The sequence below is a fragment of the Diabrotica undecimpunctata genome, chromosome 10 (assembly GCF_040954645.1).
Source record: "Diabrotica undecimpunctata isolate CICGRU chromosome 10, icDiaUnde3, whole genome shotgun sequence".
Lineage (NCBI taxonomy): Eukaryota > Metazoa > Arthropoda > Insecta > Coleoptera > Chrysomelidae > Diabrotica > Diabrotica undecimpunctata.
The window spans coordinates 28,596,388-28,611,387 of record NC_092812.1 but is presented as its reverse complement, the minus strand read 5'-3'; the positions used below and the strand labels follow the sequence as shown (position 1 = coordinate 28,611,387).

Sequence of the window (15,000 nt, the reverse complement as noted above, 5' to 3'; positions counted from 1 at the left end):
ATTACCAGTCTTTCATTGTATTTTCTTATGTCTTCTTCCTTAATAATTTTCTTTATTGTCTTACAAAGTTTTGTGTATTATGGCAATTTGTGGCATTCTAACTCTGATGCCACAAATTGGCCTTATTGCTCCTGTAGTGATCCTTTCCCTAATTAACATGCTCCTTTTCTAACTTCGCTGCACCGTACTGAAGACGACCAATAGTCAGAAATACGTATATACGGTTGCCTTCCATCGATATACCTTTTTTGGTTTTCGGTTTTGCGAAACATGCCATTACATTTTACTTTTATTATTTACTCGAATTATCCTTTTCCATTTATTTTAAACGTTTCAACGTTTAACATTTCTTTCCCCAGGTAGCTGTAGCTTCCTCCGTGGTTACTGTTAGTTATTGCCTTGGAAACCATTAGGGATCACTAGGGATCCTTTCCCAAGTTAACATGCTCCTTTTCTAACGTGGCTGCATTGTACTGAAAACGACCAATAGTCAGAAATACGTATATACGGTTGCCTTTTTGGTTTTCTGTTTTGTGAGACATGCCATTACATTTTACTTTTATTATTCTTTTATTATTCACTCGTATTATCCTTTTCCATTTATATATATATATATATATATATATATATATATATATATATATATGGCCTAGGAGCACAAATTCTTTAAGCCCTCCTAGGCCATATATTTGGCCATTTAATTTAATAAAGCGATAGCGGCTTTCGCTAAAAGATTTTATATATAGATATATATGTATGTGTGTGTGTGTGTATGTGTGTATACTGTACTTGTTAATTATACTTAAAATAATTAAATTCCAATTTTATTTTATATACTTTTACGGTTTATAGAAAATAATTTACGGTTAATTTTGATAGTAATAGCTATTTTGTTGAAATTGTCATCGTTAGACTGGTATGCATATTATTATGTACCTATAATTCCCTTGGTTTATATTACGCTGCTATCCAATAACCATTTTAATTAAGGTTTGTTTTTGATTACAACGTGGATATGTTCTATTAGCTAAGTAAATTTTAAAAGTTTGACAAAAAATGTTCATTAAAATAGTTTAAATATAAAACAAAAATTTTAATTAAAATATATAGAGGAGATCCAAATTTCAGGATTTTTTAACATGAAGGATAGAGAATTTTAATTTAAAAATTTTACGACTACCTTATTTAATTTTTAGAAAGAGGAAATCTGTAAATTATTTTAAAATTTATTTTAGCTTTGAATACATTTTTGTCCTATTCCGATTCTTGATAAGATTAGATTTAGATAAGATTAGGATATTAATTACAATAATAAATTTTAGTATCTTGGAAAAATTAAACCTTCTTCAAGATTGATTCATGATTTAAAAAACCGAATACCGGAGGTCTTTTAAAGCTTTGGATAGGTGTCGAGTGATTGCCGGTATAAGCAATGCCACACTTACTGACCGACGGCTTCAGGCAGATAAATTGATAAGTGGTAGACTGTTTTCTCTTGTGGCTGATAAATTAGCCCCAAAGGCATATGAGCGAAATAAATGGTCAACAGTATAAGAATATAGGTGGCATTGTGAATCTACTGTATTAAATATCGTCATGATTCATAAGAAAAACCACCATACCGTCAACATTTCAACTAAAAACTATTGAATATCAATGAAAAGGAATTCCAACCTTCAGTAGATGAGGAAAAACATAGCACCATAGCATATAAGTAAATGTGCCTGATATAGAAAGATTGAGGATCCTAGAGAGAACAATCATTCATGAATAGCAGGCCCACTAAACTTAGGTAATAAGGAATTTAGAAAACTAATGAACTACGAAGTAAGAGAAATTTCAGACATCGGACATTCAGAAGAAGAAGACATCGTCAAAATGATCAAGGCACAGAGACTCAGATGAACGGGACATCTAGAAGGGAGAAATCCAGAAGCAGTTATTAAGAAAATCTCTAAATGGAGACCTGTATTAGTCAGACTACATGGAAGACCAAAAACGAGATGGAAGAACCAGATACGCTGGTAGATAGCAGATACCAGAAAACTGTACGTAAAAATAGGAAAAAAAGAAGAAATATTGTAGAAAACGCCAAATCACACAACCAATTGTTAAACCAAAAAGTTAATGCGAACTGATTCTCCGCGACAAAGGAAACGTGATTGCTGCCCTCCAAAGAGGGCAGCAATCACTTTGCTAGGAGTGTAGATGCCATGATAATGATGACACAGATATGTAAATTTTATTACTACTATTGTCAACAAATTTGATGTCAGATAAATTTGTAATAAAAAAAGCAGAAACAATTATATCACAGAAGTGATGAAGTCGAAGAAAGCTGGGCAAAAATAGTCTAATATCTTAGCCTCGGCCAAGGAAGTTCTTGGTCAAAGAAATATAAATAAAAATAAATCGTTCCCAAGGCGAAGAACTCTATGGTTTTGTACAGAAGTAAAGGAAAAATGCAAAGAAAAGAAAAAAGCTTACCTGAAACACATCAACCAAAACACAAGACGCATACCATAATTACAAGAAAATTAGAAACAAAATGCATGCACTTGTAAGAAAAATAAAGAGTGATCACAAAGAACGCTTTTCGAAAGAAATTGAACATGAGTTTTACGGTCTGCAAAAGGAAATATGGCACTTATAAGAGGTCAAAGAACGGAGGTAAAGGAACTAATAGAATCAAAACATAGAGAAGGATACGTGGATTGACTACCTAAAAAATATATATGGAAAGGAAGAACAAACGACGCTAGAACCGGAAACATTAGAAATCACCACAAATGAAGAACTTACTATAAATGTACAGAATTTCTAAAAATCATGAGAGACGAAGGAGTAAAATGGCTTACGACAACGTTCAATAAAATCTATGACTCGGGAAAAATCCCAGAGAGCTGGTTAAAATCTACATTTATTGCTAAACCTAAAAAACCTAATGCAAAAAAATGCGAAGAGCATCGTATTATCAGTCTAATGAGCCACATTCTTAAGACCTTCTTAAAGATAACACACAGAAGAATTTATCAGAAATGCGAGTCACAGATCTCACGAACGCAGTTTGGATTCAGGGATGCGTTAGGTACAAGACAAGCCTTGTTCGCGGTTTAGGTATTATTTCAAAGGTGCAGAGACGTCAATTGCGATATTTATGTATGCTTTATCGACTACCAGAAAGCTTTCGACAGAATCAAGCACGATAAGCTCATGGATATACTAAAGGCAACTGATCTGGATAACAAAGACCTTCGAGTAATCAAGAACATATACTATTTATATATACATCTATCTACAGTTTAGAAGGTTTAAAGACACTAGTAATGCAATTGTGGAGAATCGGTCAAGAATATGGGCTTGATTTTAACATGGTCACATGGTAACAAGAAAACAAAGTACATGGTCATCAGTAAGAAACATATTCCACCTAGTCAATTACTGGTAGATCAGCAACAAGGACTCCAAGTGCCCCGTTACTTCTATTTAGGAACCACCATAGACGACCAATGGGACCACTCAGTTGAGATAAAACAAAGAATATAAAAAGCCAGGTCAGCATTTGTGAGAATGAGCAAGATATTTAAGAGCCACGACCTACCCTTAAAAATTAAAATCCGTTTATTGAGATGCTACGTGTTTACAGTGCTGCTCTATGGAGTTGAATCATGGACACTAACCGAGGCATCCATGGAAAAACTCGAGGCGTTTGAAATGTGGTATTATAGACGGATACTGAGGATCTCCTGGGTGGACCGAATAACAAACATTGAGGTTCTACGTCGGATGGATAAAACGTGTGAAATTATATCCACAGTGAAACAGCGCAAGCTAGAATATCTTGGACATATAATGCGAAACGATCATAGATATAACCTGCTGCAACTTATATTACAGGGAAAGGTCTACGAAAAGAGGGGACCAGGGGGCCAAAAGAATATCATGGCTGCAGAACTTACGAAAATGGTTATCCTGGACTACTTCAGGACTATTTCGAGCTGCGGTCAATAAAGTTAGAATTGCCATGCTAGTAGCCAACATCCGTAACGGATAGGCACCACAAGAAGAAGAAGCTATGGAGACCTGGACACAGAAGTGAGAGATCAAGTACAAAAACCAAATAGACTGGCAGGATGCCTTAATAACACTATATGGCGAAACAGACACATTAACACTAAGATAAAGTCAAGAATTTATAAAGCCAGTGTAAGACCAATTATGACATACTAGCGGACTAGCATCGTTTCCGTCGCCTGGTGTAAATGTTCCAAAAATCCTAAAAATAAACTGTATCGACGCCAATTTTTTTAAATTGAAAATCGATACAGTAATTTTTTAGGATTTTCAGGAAGATTTACATTAGGAAACGGAAACAATATGATTGTTAGACTCTGCCCCTCTTAAATAAAAAAACGGAAGTAAAACCGGAAGTAACTTTTTTTTTGTATATTTTAGATTGTAAAATGCCACGTTTAAGAAAAAGAAGTCGGTTTGAGAACTCTAATTAACTAACTAAATTTATATTTAAATATTATTTAAATTTAAAAAATACAGAAAACAGTATGATGCTCCGCGCTAGTCTACACTACCGCCTACTGTTCCACTTTTTTGAGAATACGCCCCAATTTTACTTTATAATAAGTTTATTTTTTATTTATTTATTTAAAATAAACCTAATTTAAAGTAAAATTGTGGCTAATTCCCAACAAAATTAATAATATATTTCTAACTAATAAATTAAAAACAAAGTAATGCTTACCTCATTATTTAATTCTTCAAGTATTAAACTCAAAACGTAGTCTAAATCTCTAAATATCAATCACAACACCTCACACACGCTGCACTTGTTGGAAACAGAATACTTTCTAACTAAACATAAAAATAAAAAAATACCAACTCATCAGATAGTGTAAAACAGACCCCATAAATTAAAATCGGAGACAGGAGGATCCCGAATTTTGAGTGGTCATTATCGTTATTCCTTAAGTGGAAACACTTGTTGGTGCATTCCAGCATTCGATAATTGACGCGTTGTTGCATTGTGTATAATATTGAATTCCTATACTTTACTATAGGAAAAATTCATTTTATGGCCGCCATTTTTAAACCGGTTCGAATTTTTTAAATTTTAAACAATTGGGGAAATCTACTCAACAATCTGTTTAATTATTCGAAAAAATTATTCTCCTATCTATCACCGTTTAGGAGAAGTATTGCGCACAAGAAAAGGGCTTAGCCTTTTAGTATATAAGATGCCTTAGAAACAAGACCCGACACAGCCACAACGCAAAGGCTACTGGAAACGGCAGAGATAAGAGTACTGATAATAATTACAGGAAATACGGTGAGAGATCGAAAGAGAAGTGAAGACATTAGAAGAAAATGTAACGTACGTACGTAATAGCAAGAGATAAGTCACCAATCGGCAGAATAAGTATCGGACGACCGCTCAAAAGATGGAGTGGCAACCTTCAATAGAGGTAATAATCCGCCAATGAACAAGCAGAATTGCTTATAAAGAGGAAGAAGAATAAGATAAATATGTAATAATTTGTATACCACTTCTACATTAATTGCACCTATTACTTTATTCCTGTTATAACATTTGTTTAGTTTATTTTTGTCAATGCTCCTACAAGTACATTTTATTACTACTCCTATACCGAAGGAAGGCTTATTCAAAGATCTGCTCTCATTGTCATTTTTTTATGGCTGTGTATTACTAAAATAATGAAAAATTTGGAAAATTCTTCTCGGGAATTATTCTCAAATAATTGAAAAGATAAAATTGTAGAATATAGCCAAAATAAGTTACAAGAAATAAGAGATTTTCACAATCAAAATAAAAAATAAAAGGTACTAATAAAGAAAGCTTGGGTCGATTTACATGTTTATAGAAATCTATTAAATAAAATATATTGTTCACTTTGTACGCTTCGTGAATACATAATTGGAGTTTATAACTCACTCTCTCTAACTCTCTTTTTCAATTCCAGATAAAATATAATAGAGTATAAAAAGACAACATATTTATCTCCAAAAAGTCAATTATATTGTTGTTTTACCAGTCGAAAATAAACATTGGGCTGGAACTGAAATAAACGAGGGAGGTGTGACATTTTTCATTCATGCTAATACTAATCGATGATGCATAGTGAACGGAAGAGAGTGAGAGGATTTTATTGGTATAAAGTATTATTTATGTTGGATTAAACATGAATTCGGATTAATGTCGGATCAATTGTGGAAACAACGATGTGTACAATTTTTAAACGGCTACCATATACATTTTGTGTTTCACGCCGGAGATTTATCGATAATGATAACAAACTGATAGAGGACAATGCCACAAAACATTTAAAGCCCTTGTTTTTAAAAATACTAACTCAGAACACGTACACAGAATTATAGAGACACAATTTGTCTCTTATCTATCATTTAATGATAGAAATATTAATCATGAAACCATTAATGAAAATGGATAATTATTTCGAATCTATTGGTCAAATTATCTCTACACCATATGAAAAACTTTTTTATTTTTACTTTTATAAATATTCTGATCTAAAACCTGCAATACAATCATCACATATTAAATTTTTTTTAGTCATAAACGCGGTTTGTCAAAAACTATGAATTTTTTGTAAGAGTTAACAATATCTTCAATTCATATTTTTTGACAAACTGCGTATATAACTGCAAAAATTTAATATTTCGACCCCTGTATAGAATAACGTTGTAACTAAACATTTTTAACAAATTTCAGTTACAGCGTTATTCTTGTACAACTTTTTATGCTGTATCCGTCAATATCAACGGTGTGGGTGTGACTCCATTTATAACAAAGATTCCGAATGAAGTAATACCGTAAATATAAAAAACATTAGAATTATTTATAGAATTATCGTTTAACCACAGATACAGCGTTGAACCAAATCCAATTTTCGTCTAAAAATACTGTATCGTACCACATTGTATCAAAATAATTCTCATATTTCAAAAACTGCACCGTAACTGCTGTTACAAGTATTAGTTTATATATGCCGAGTTAAATACCATCTGTCTATAAGAGAATGGTTTTTATAAATTACAATCACTTTTATTGTTACTAATTACTTTAAGAATTTTTTTATTACATTGTAATTATTTTATTAAAGTTTTGGTCTTTTCTGTTGCAGAACAAAATGATCCCTGCAGGGATAAAGAGTGCCTATTTGGTTCTCGTTGCACTGTCAATCCAGATGGTCGTAACGCAACCTGCATCTGTCCGGACAAATGTCCCAATTATGGTGATCATACAACTTCTCGCCCTGTCTGCGGTTCCGACGGCGTCAACTATGGAAACCAATGTGAATTGCAACGAGCTGCTTGTTCTTCTCAGACCAACATCACAATTAAGTTTTATGGAAAATGCGGTAAGTTCAAAACAAGACGTATATTAGCTCCTTTAAGAATGATAATACTCGAACAAATCAATATATTTTCCAATGAGTTCTGATCCATTTCCTTTGTTTTGTTTTGGGTTAGTAATATCATATCTATTTTTAGTTTATCAACTTCTGATCTCTGGCATTTTTTCACGACTTCCGTGTACGTTCCATGTACTTAAGATCATATTGCTTTTCCTAGCAATTTTCCGTTTTCCGTCCAATGTGTCAGATTTTCCGAGGTATCGTCTAGATTTTTTGGTAATCTAAAATTCTTCCAAATGATGAAATACCAATCCATCACCTTAACCTTCAACCTAGAGGAGCATGTAATTTATGATCAGAGTTTTCTTCCCCTAACCTTTGATAACCCAAAATCCCTAGGCAGGGGTACTCACAGGGTTCTATCACCCGAAACAGATAAACCCTGATATTTTAGAGAGATGTTACCCTTCGATCACTCCGTCTGCCTTACTTCTTGAATAGTAAGGTTCCAGGCATGTATCTGACCAAGCGAAGATAAAAAAAAATTGATATTTTTCTACTAATTTAGTAATCTTTGGCTTTTATCAGCAGTAATCTTAAGGTACCTCGATTGACTATTATTACAATCGGTTTTTTTTTTTAATAAATTGGATACCTCACGGGATAAGCCGCAGTGATCTCTTTTTGAAACAAGAATTGTTGGTAGTCGCTTTTGAATTTGAATTTCAATTCATCATTTGTAGTTACTTCTTATCAGTTTTTCTTATAACTGTGGATATTCGGCTGTTTCTAATTGAAGAGAATCCAAATCCATTAAGGTGTATTAATTTTTATATTATTTAAATCGTTGACTAAAATCTAAATGAAGATCATGCAAGTGCTCACAAAAAGAAAGTATGTCTTCATCTTTTTTCGCTGTTCCTGAAATATTTGGGAACTGGCTGAATTCTGCTCGCCTAAAGTTTCCTGTGTAAGAAGAGATTTTATGACAAATACAAAAAATTAAATCAATTTATTACCAAGAAGTTGTCAAGATTGCTTTCATTAAATTTTTTTAGACAATTCTGTTAAGTAAGCAATGTCACTATTGGATTAAATTACATTGAATAGTAAAGCATCATGTGTATATTTCAAGAACTCCAACACTGAGTTAAATACTTTATAAAACCCAGCTAAACAAGCACGCTTTGGTAATCAACGAACTCCTATATAAAACAGCAAACTGTTTAATTCTTTATAGTTTTGAATACAAAGCTGTTTAAATAATCTACCATTCAATGATTTACTTTTGATTATGTTGGTATCTTTAATGACGTATTAAAGATCACACAGTCTACACCTTAGGTCTCCATGAAACAGCTTCATTGGCTGCAGATGTTCTTTGACTGACATATGGCCACTAAAGTTATCATGTGTCTTATTAGATGTCCGCCCACGATATATTTATCCATGTGCTTGACAGACTCTCCTTTTTGTTGTGGAGCAATATATTGTGCCTTACTGTATCGTAAGTTGTCAGACTTACTTCTTCTTCTTCGTTTGTTTTTGGGTTTCGATTATATAATCATTTACCCAGTACATGTAAGGTTATGCTCGTCTTGCTCTAGGCAATGTACAACCAGGGATAAATTTCTACTTCTGTTTACTTTACTGCTAATTGACAACTGGGTGATACTGAAAGATCAGCTTTTTCATTTGTTTACCTTCTTGATTTAAGGTTACTTTTTACTGCTAATTGACAACTGGGTGATACTGAAAGATGAGCTTCTCCATTTATTTATTTTCTTCATTTAAGGTTACTGTTTACTGCTAATTGACAACTGGGTGATACTGAAAGATCAGCTTTTCCATTATTTGTTTATCTTCTTAATTTAAGGTTACTGTTTACTGCTAATTGACAACTGGGTGATACTGAAAGATTAGCTTTTCCATTTGTTTATCTTCTTCATTTAAGGTTAGATTAGACTTTTCTCGTTTGGGGGTAGCTTCCAAACATTGTCACATTAGGTATATGGGTAATGCTACCTTCGGTTAGGATTAAGGATTTTAAGGACGTACATTTTTGTATGTTAGGATATTTCCAGTATTTTCTAGATTTATTTTGTTATTTTGACAAGTATAAAAAAAAAAAAAATTTTTTTATAGATCGATTTGAAAAAATTTGATGAATTTAATAATTATTTTTATAACTTTCTCAGAGGGTTTATATAGAATACTATGTAAAGATATTGGACTCTCTATTCCTGCTTTTATTAGTTCTAAATACAGATCCATATTTTTGTGTTTTTTTATGGGACATTCAAAGAAGATATGGATCACTGTTCCAATGGTTCCGCACTCACATATCGGTGTTTCCGTTTTACCTATTTTGTAGAGATAGCAAGGAGTTTTGCAATGTCCACTACGTAAACGATTAATATTTGTTATGGTATTTCTGCCCATATACCCACATTTGGCATACCATGGTTTTATGGGGAAATCACACTGCAATCTGCAATAGTTTGGATCTTTATGTTTAATTTGGGAATGCCATTCATTGTAGAACTGTGTTAAAATGTCTTTTTTTGTAACGCAAAAGATATCTGTACTAACATTTTTTATATTATATGGTACTCTTAATTCTCTCCCAATATTCGCCAGCCTATCAGCTACCTCATTACCTTTAATCCCCTGATGTCCAGGTACCGTGTCATTATGGTTACGTAATCCATTTGATCCCATTTGAGACTGGAAATTTTGGATAAAGCACTTTTTGAATCCGCAAAGATAACTGCTTTCATGACCCCCTTCTCAATGCACACAGAGATAGCTTTATATATAGCTATCATTTCAGTTGTACAGATTTGTGTGTAATTATGGAGCCTTGATGAAAATTTGTAATTAATCTGTGGTATATAAATTCCAAATCCAGATTGGTTTGTTTGTGGGTCGATAGATCCATCTGTATATACATAGGTATGATTACTATATATTCCACCATATTTTGCTAAAAACATTTCATTAGATTCAATTTCATATTTTTCATATTCTAGGCTATTAATTGTAATAGGATACAAAAGAATTTTTCTTTCTACTTCATATATGGGATTAATTTTGTATCGGATTATATTTTTTGATTTTTTGAGTATGTCCGTATATGCTAATGAGTAGTCTGGTATAGCTTTATTCTTCCAAAATTGGTTATTTGCGTTTATAGCTTCATTTAACTTATTTAAACTTCTTATTACTATGTTATTTTTTTCAGACATTTGTTTCAATATATACTTATGAGCCAATATTTCCCTTCTAACTTTTAGTGTGGATACTGAACATTCCGCTTGTAATATTAAAATTGGTGTAGAACGTAGACAACCTGTTATAATCCTTAAGGCCACATTTTGTACTTGTTCCAACTTCATCATCAGACTTTTACTGCAAGGATTTAAAAGATTGGCTGCATAATCTAAATGAGATCTTACCTTCCCTTTGTATAAGCTTAAAAGAATGTTTGGGTCAGATCCCCATTTTGTACCACAAATTGCTCTCATAACATTAATTCCTTTGTTTGCTTTAGCTATCATATCATTTATTTGAAGTTACACTGTAGATGGAACCCCAGATACTTTATTTCATTTTTCCATGGGATTTCCATGTTTTGGTACATAAGGTGGGGACTTGATACATACATAAGCTTGAGCTCTTTTCCTAAATATTATTACTTTTGATTTAGGTGCTGTTTAAAATTGTGTGGTTCAAACCACTCCTGTAATTTTTTTCAATAAGTTTTTAAGGAATTAATTAATTTATATATATCTGACTGTTTGGGAAAATATATACTATTTCTTTTCATATTTTTATTATTAGTATTTTTCTTTTAACGTGTGCTATAATGTGACCTAATTCAATCCTGTATTCTAACGACTTTGGTAAAATATATTGCTTCCTGTAAAATCTGGTTGTCTCATCTATTATGTTTTAAGTACGAAGAATTTGACTCCTTTTGTGTCGCCAATATAGAAACAAGTGTACGGTTCGTATTACCAGAACAATTATCGCAACACAATAGAGTGATTTATTGGTGTACCCTCTTGGTATACAGACCACACGCAACGGTTAGGAGATTCTTTTCTGACCGTCTTAAGTCTCAACTCAAGATACTTCATCTCAAGACAGCGAACCAAACAGACCTAGTGCGTGATAGGTCTTCGCCATCGAGCGTCGGTGGACGCCCCGACGCGGTACCAATGAGATTTCCACTGGCAAATGACAAATGTAATTATGTAAGTCTGACAAATGACATATTACATTAGTGAGAGAACTTATATGTCACACATTTGATTGGTTGATTTTTTCACTTTTTAAGATTGATTTAAAAACAAAACAAAATCGATACATATTCACGAAGTTTTCTTTAAAGATTTTTACGTAAAAGCAATGATTTTTTCTGACAGACTGGTCTATTTTGTGGGATAAGGTGATGGTCAACCAAGATATACAACAACGCTAGGTCGCTAGGCGGTAATATCCGATAATGATTATAGTTATCTGTTAAAATATATTAAAGTTTTAATTTTCTAAATATTTTTAAATTTATTGAATTCTAAACGTTTTCAAAAACAATAATTAATAAGTTTTAATATATTTTCAACAACGCAACGGTATATACTCACAAACACTCAAATTTATAGGTTTTTAACTACATACTTGTTTTCCTTCTTTATAATACGCTTTAGCTACGATAGCAATGGATATTTCACGTTTCTAATGAATATTTCATCCATGGACAAACAATCGAAGTTTAGGCATCTCTACGTTTAAATAATGAACGTTCAGCAGTTTTAGCTGCCGTACATTTAAAGTTAATGCACGACAAACTTTTGTGGCTTGACAAACAGTTTAGACAGTTATCCTTTAGATTAACTGTAAAATTTGTTAAAAAATAGACAAGGCAAATAAAGCTTTATTCATGGCGGTATGGCATGACTATATACACTTTTAGAAATATAAATTTAATTAGTTACAGTTCTATTGATCTTAGTCAGCTAACTCAACAGTTCTCTGCCCTTTAGTATTTTTGCGACCCAATTTCCCATAATGATCTTCATCATGTTTTGAGCATTATCATTTATGTTTACAAAAGTTTTTTTTTATTTACAAACAATAGATGCTTTAATTAACTGGGCCTTTTGCGTGATTAGTTATTATATTATATTAAATTATATAAAGATGTATCTTTAAGAAAGATAATTAAGTTTTTAATATTTAAATGTTCACCTAATACTGTTTTTAAATCACTGGAAATATTGTTATTTTGTCTGTTTACTGTATATTTTCCACACTCAGTTAGGAGATGTTTAACAGAAATGTAGACGACAATATTCACACATTGGAATGTCTTCCTTAGTCATTAGGTACCTCTACGTAATGTTGGTATGACCTAATCGAAGTCGAGAAATTTTGACTTCGTGAGCTCTTTTTAGGTTAACTACTAACTTGACGAACGTTTTGTATCACTGGAAATAGTCTTTGACACTATTATTACATGATCGTTTTTGGTAGCTTCTCTTGCTTGTAGGTTTGCTTTTTCATTACTTTATATTTCAATGTGAGATGGAACCCATATAAATTTAACTTCGGAACCAGATTCTTGTAAGGCTTTAAATTATTTCTTGACAAGTAAGACTATAGGGTTCTTAGTATATAGTTGACCAATTGTTGATAACGAGAGAATCTGTAATAATGACGAAGGAATGGTTTGTACTTTTGATATGAATACTACTTTATTTTAAGATAAGGAAAATAATAATCAACACGATAACTTACCTGAATTGAGATACGAAATAGAAATCAGTTTTCAGGAAGTAGAGATAGCCATAAATTTACTCAAAAATAGAAAGTCACCAGGACCAGACGGAATAACCAAATAGCTTCTAAAACACGGACGAGAAAGTATAACCCTAGAGATAACAAAACTTGCTTGATACAAAAACTAATATTGCACTGTAAGATACCAGACGCATGGAGAAACAGCATAATAGCACCAATGTTTAAGACAGGAGATAAAGAAGACCCCAACAATTATAGAGGTATAAATCAACTAAATACCGCACGTAAGCTTACCACAAAAAGTCCTAACCAACAAAATCAATAAACTAACAACTTTATCAGATTCATATCGGGATATACAAACCATCAAAAACATCTACTTCCATAATCGAATACAGGTAAAGATAAATGCAAAACTAACACACTGTATACTAGTACAAAGCGGATTAAGACCGCAGGCTCGTTAAGCCCGCTTCTCTTTAACCCTTTACCATTTTTTAAGACCATAAGACCCTTTTTTTTATAAAGAAAACAAACAAATTTTTTTTGATGATTTTTTTATTTATAAACTAAGATTACAAGATGAACTGCCATAAATGCTTTAAAGACAAATTGAAGTTTGTATTGTACACTCTGCACAAACATAGTTCGTTTTTCTGTTTTTCTTGGCTGGACAGAGATGAAATCTCTTTCTTTTTCGATTTTCATTGGCTCGAAGAAGCTCAGGAACACTTCAATATTTAGTGCCAAGAATATCTGATGCAATAGCTAGAATCTGTCGTGGCACATTGGACTTATATTGTCTTCTTTTCATGTGTGTAATGTACAAGCTTTGGACTAATTGTTTTAGGAATTTTTCTCGAGGGATAGAATTTCCTTGTCTATAATACTGTTAGGAGTATTAGCGCGATTGGCACCTTTAAACAAAGCGGAATTGTCACAATATTTTCTTTGAGAGCTTTAGTTCTTTTTGGAGGAATTTTCGACCATTTTATTTGGTCTTTTTCGTAGTAGTAATTTCTTTTCTTTTCTTCTTCCATTGCATCTTTATTTTTAGATTGTTCGGTCTTTTCACTAGAGAAAGTTTGAATCTGCTCTTCACCTGATGGATTCCAGTCGATATCACTAACGGAATCACGATCACTAAAAATTTTATGGTCTCTATCGCTTTGATCGATGCCATCGGCTATTTGCATGATATTGGCTTCTGCTTGTATCTCCTCAGCACTCACTAGAACATTTGTTAAAGACCACGCCGACGTTGACGCAACATTTTCCGGATCGTTAACCCAAAAATCCTCACTCTACTCTCACTTACAGCCTCTTCTCCAGAAAAAATCACTACCTTACTGAAAAAATTAAAATTAAAGGTAAAAAGTGCTAAGTTTGAACTCATGGTTAACTATAACAAATGCTGAATCATTGATTTCTACTCTGCTCTTGTCCATATTTTGCCATGCATGCCGTCGGCTATTTGCATGATATTGGCTTCTGCTTGTATCTCCTCAGCACTCACTAGAACATTTGTTAAAGACCACGCCGACGTTGACGCAACATTTTCCGGATCGTTAACAAAAAAATCCTCACTCTACTCTCACTTACAGCCTCTTCTCCAGAAAAAATCGCTACCTTACTGAAAAAATTAAAATTAAAGGTAAAAAGTGCTAAGTTTGAACTCATGGTTAACTATAACAAATACTGAATCATTGGTTTCTACTCTGCTCTTGTCCATATTTTGCCACGCATGCAAGATTTGGACGGTCAAAGAATCGATTAGATGCTT

At 32.7% G+C, this 15,000-nt stretch overlaps 1 protein-coding gene across 1 annotated transcript in view; it reads left to right on the top strand.

Moving 5' to 3' along the window:
* Window positions 1-15,000, top strand: part of LOC140451849 (agrin-like) — a 714,345-nt gene that overhangs the window by 484,081 nt on the left and 215,264 nt on the right. Inside the window, exon 5 of the mRNA XM_072545755.1 lies at window positions 7,179-7,415. Coding sequence (XP_072401856.1) covers window positions 7,179-7,415 — 237 coding nt within the window. The remainder of the gene's footprint in view (window positions 1-7,178; window positions 7,416-15,000) is intronic.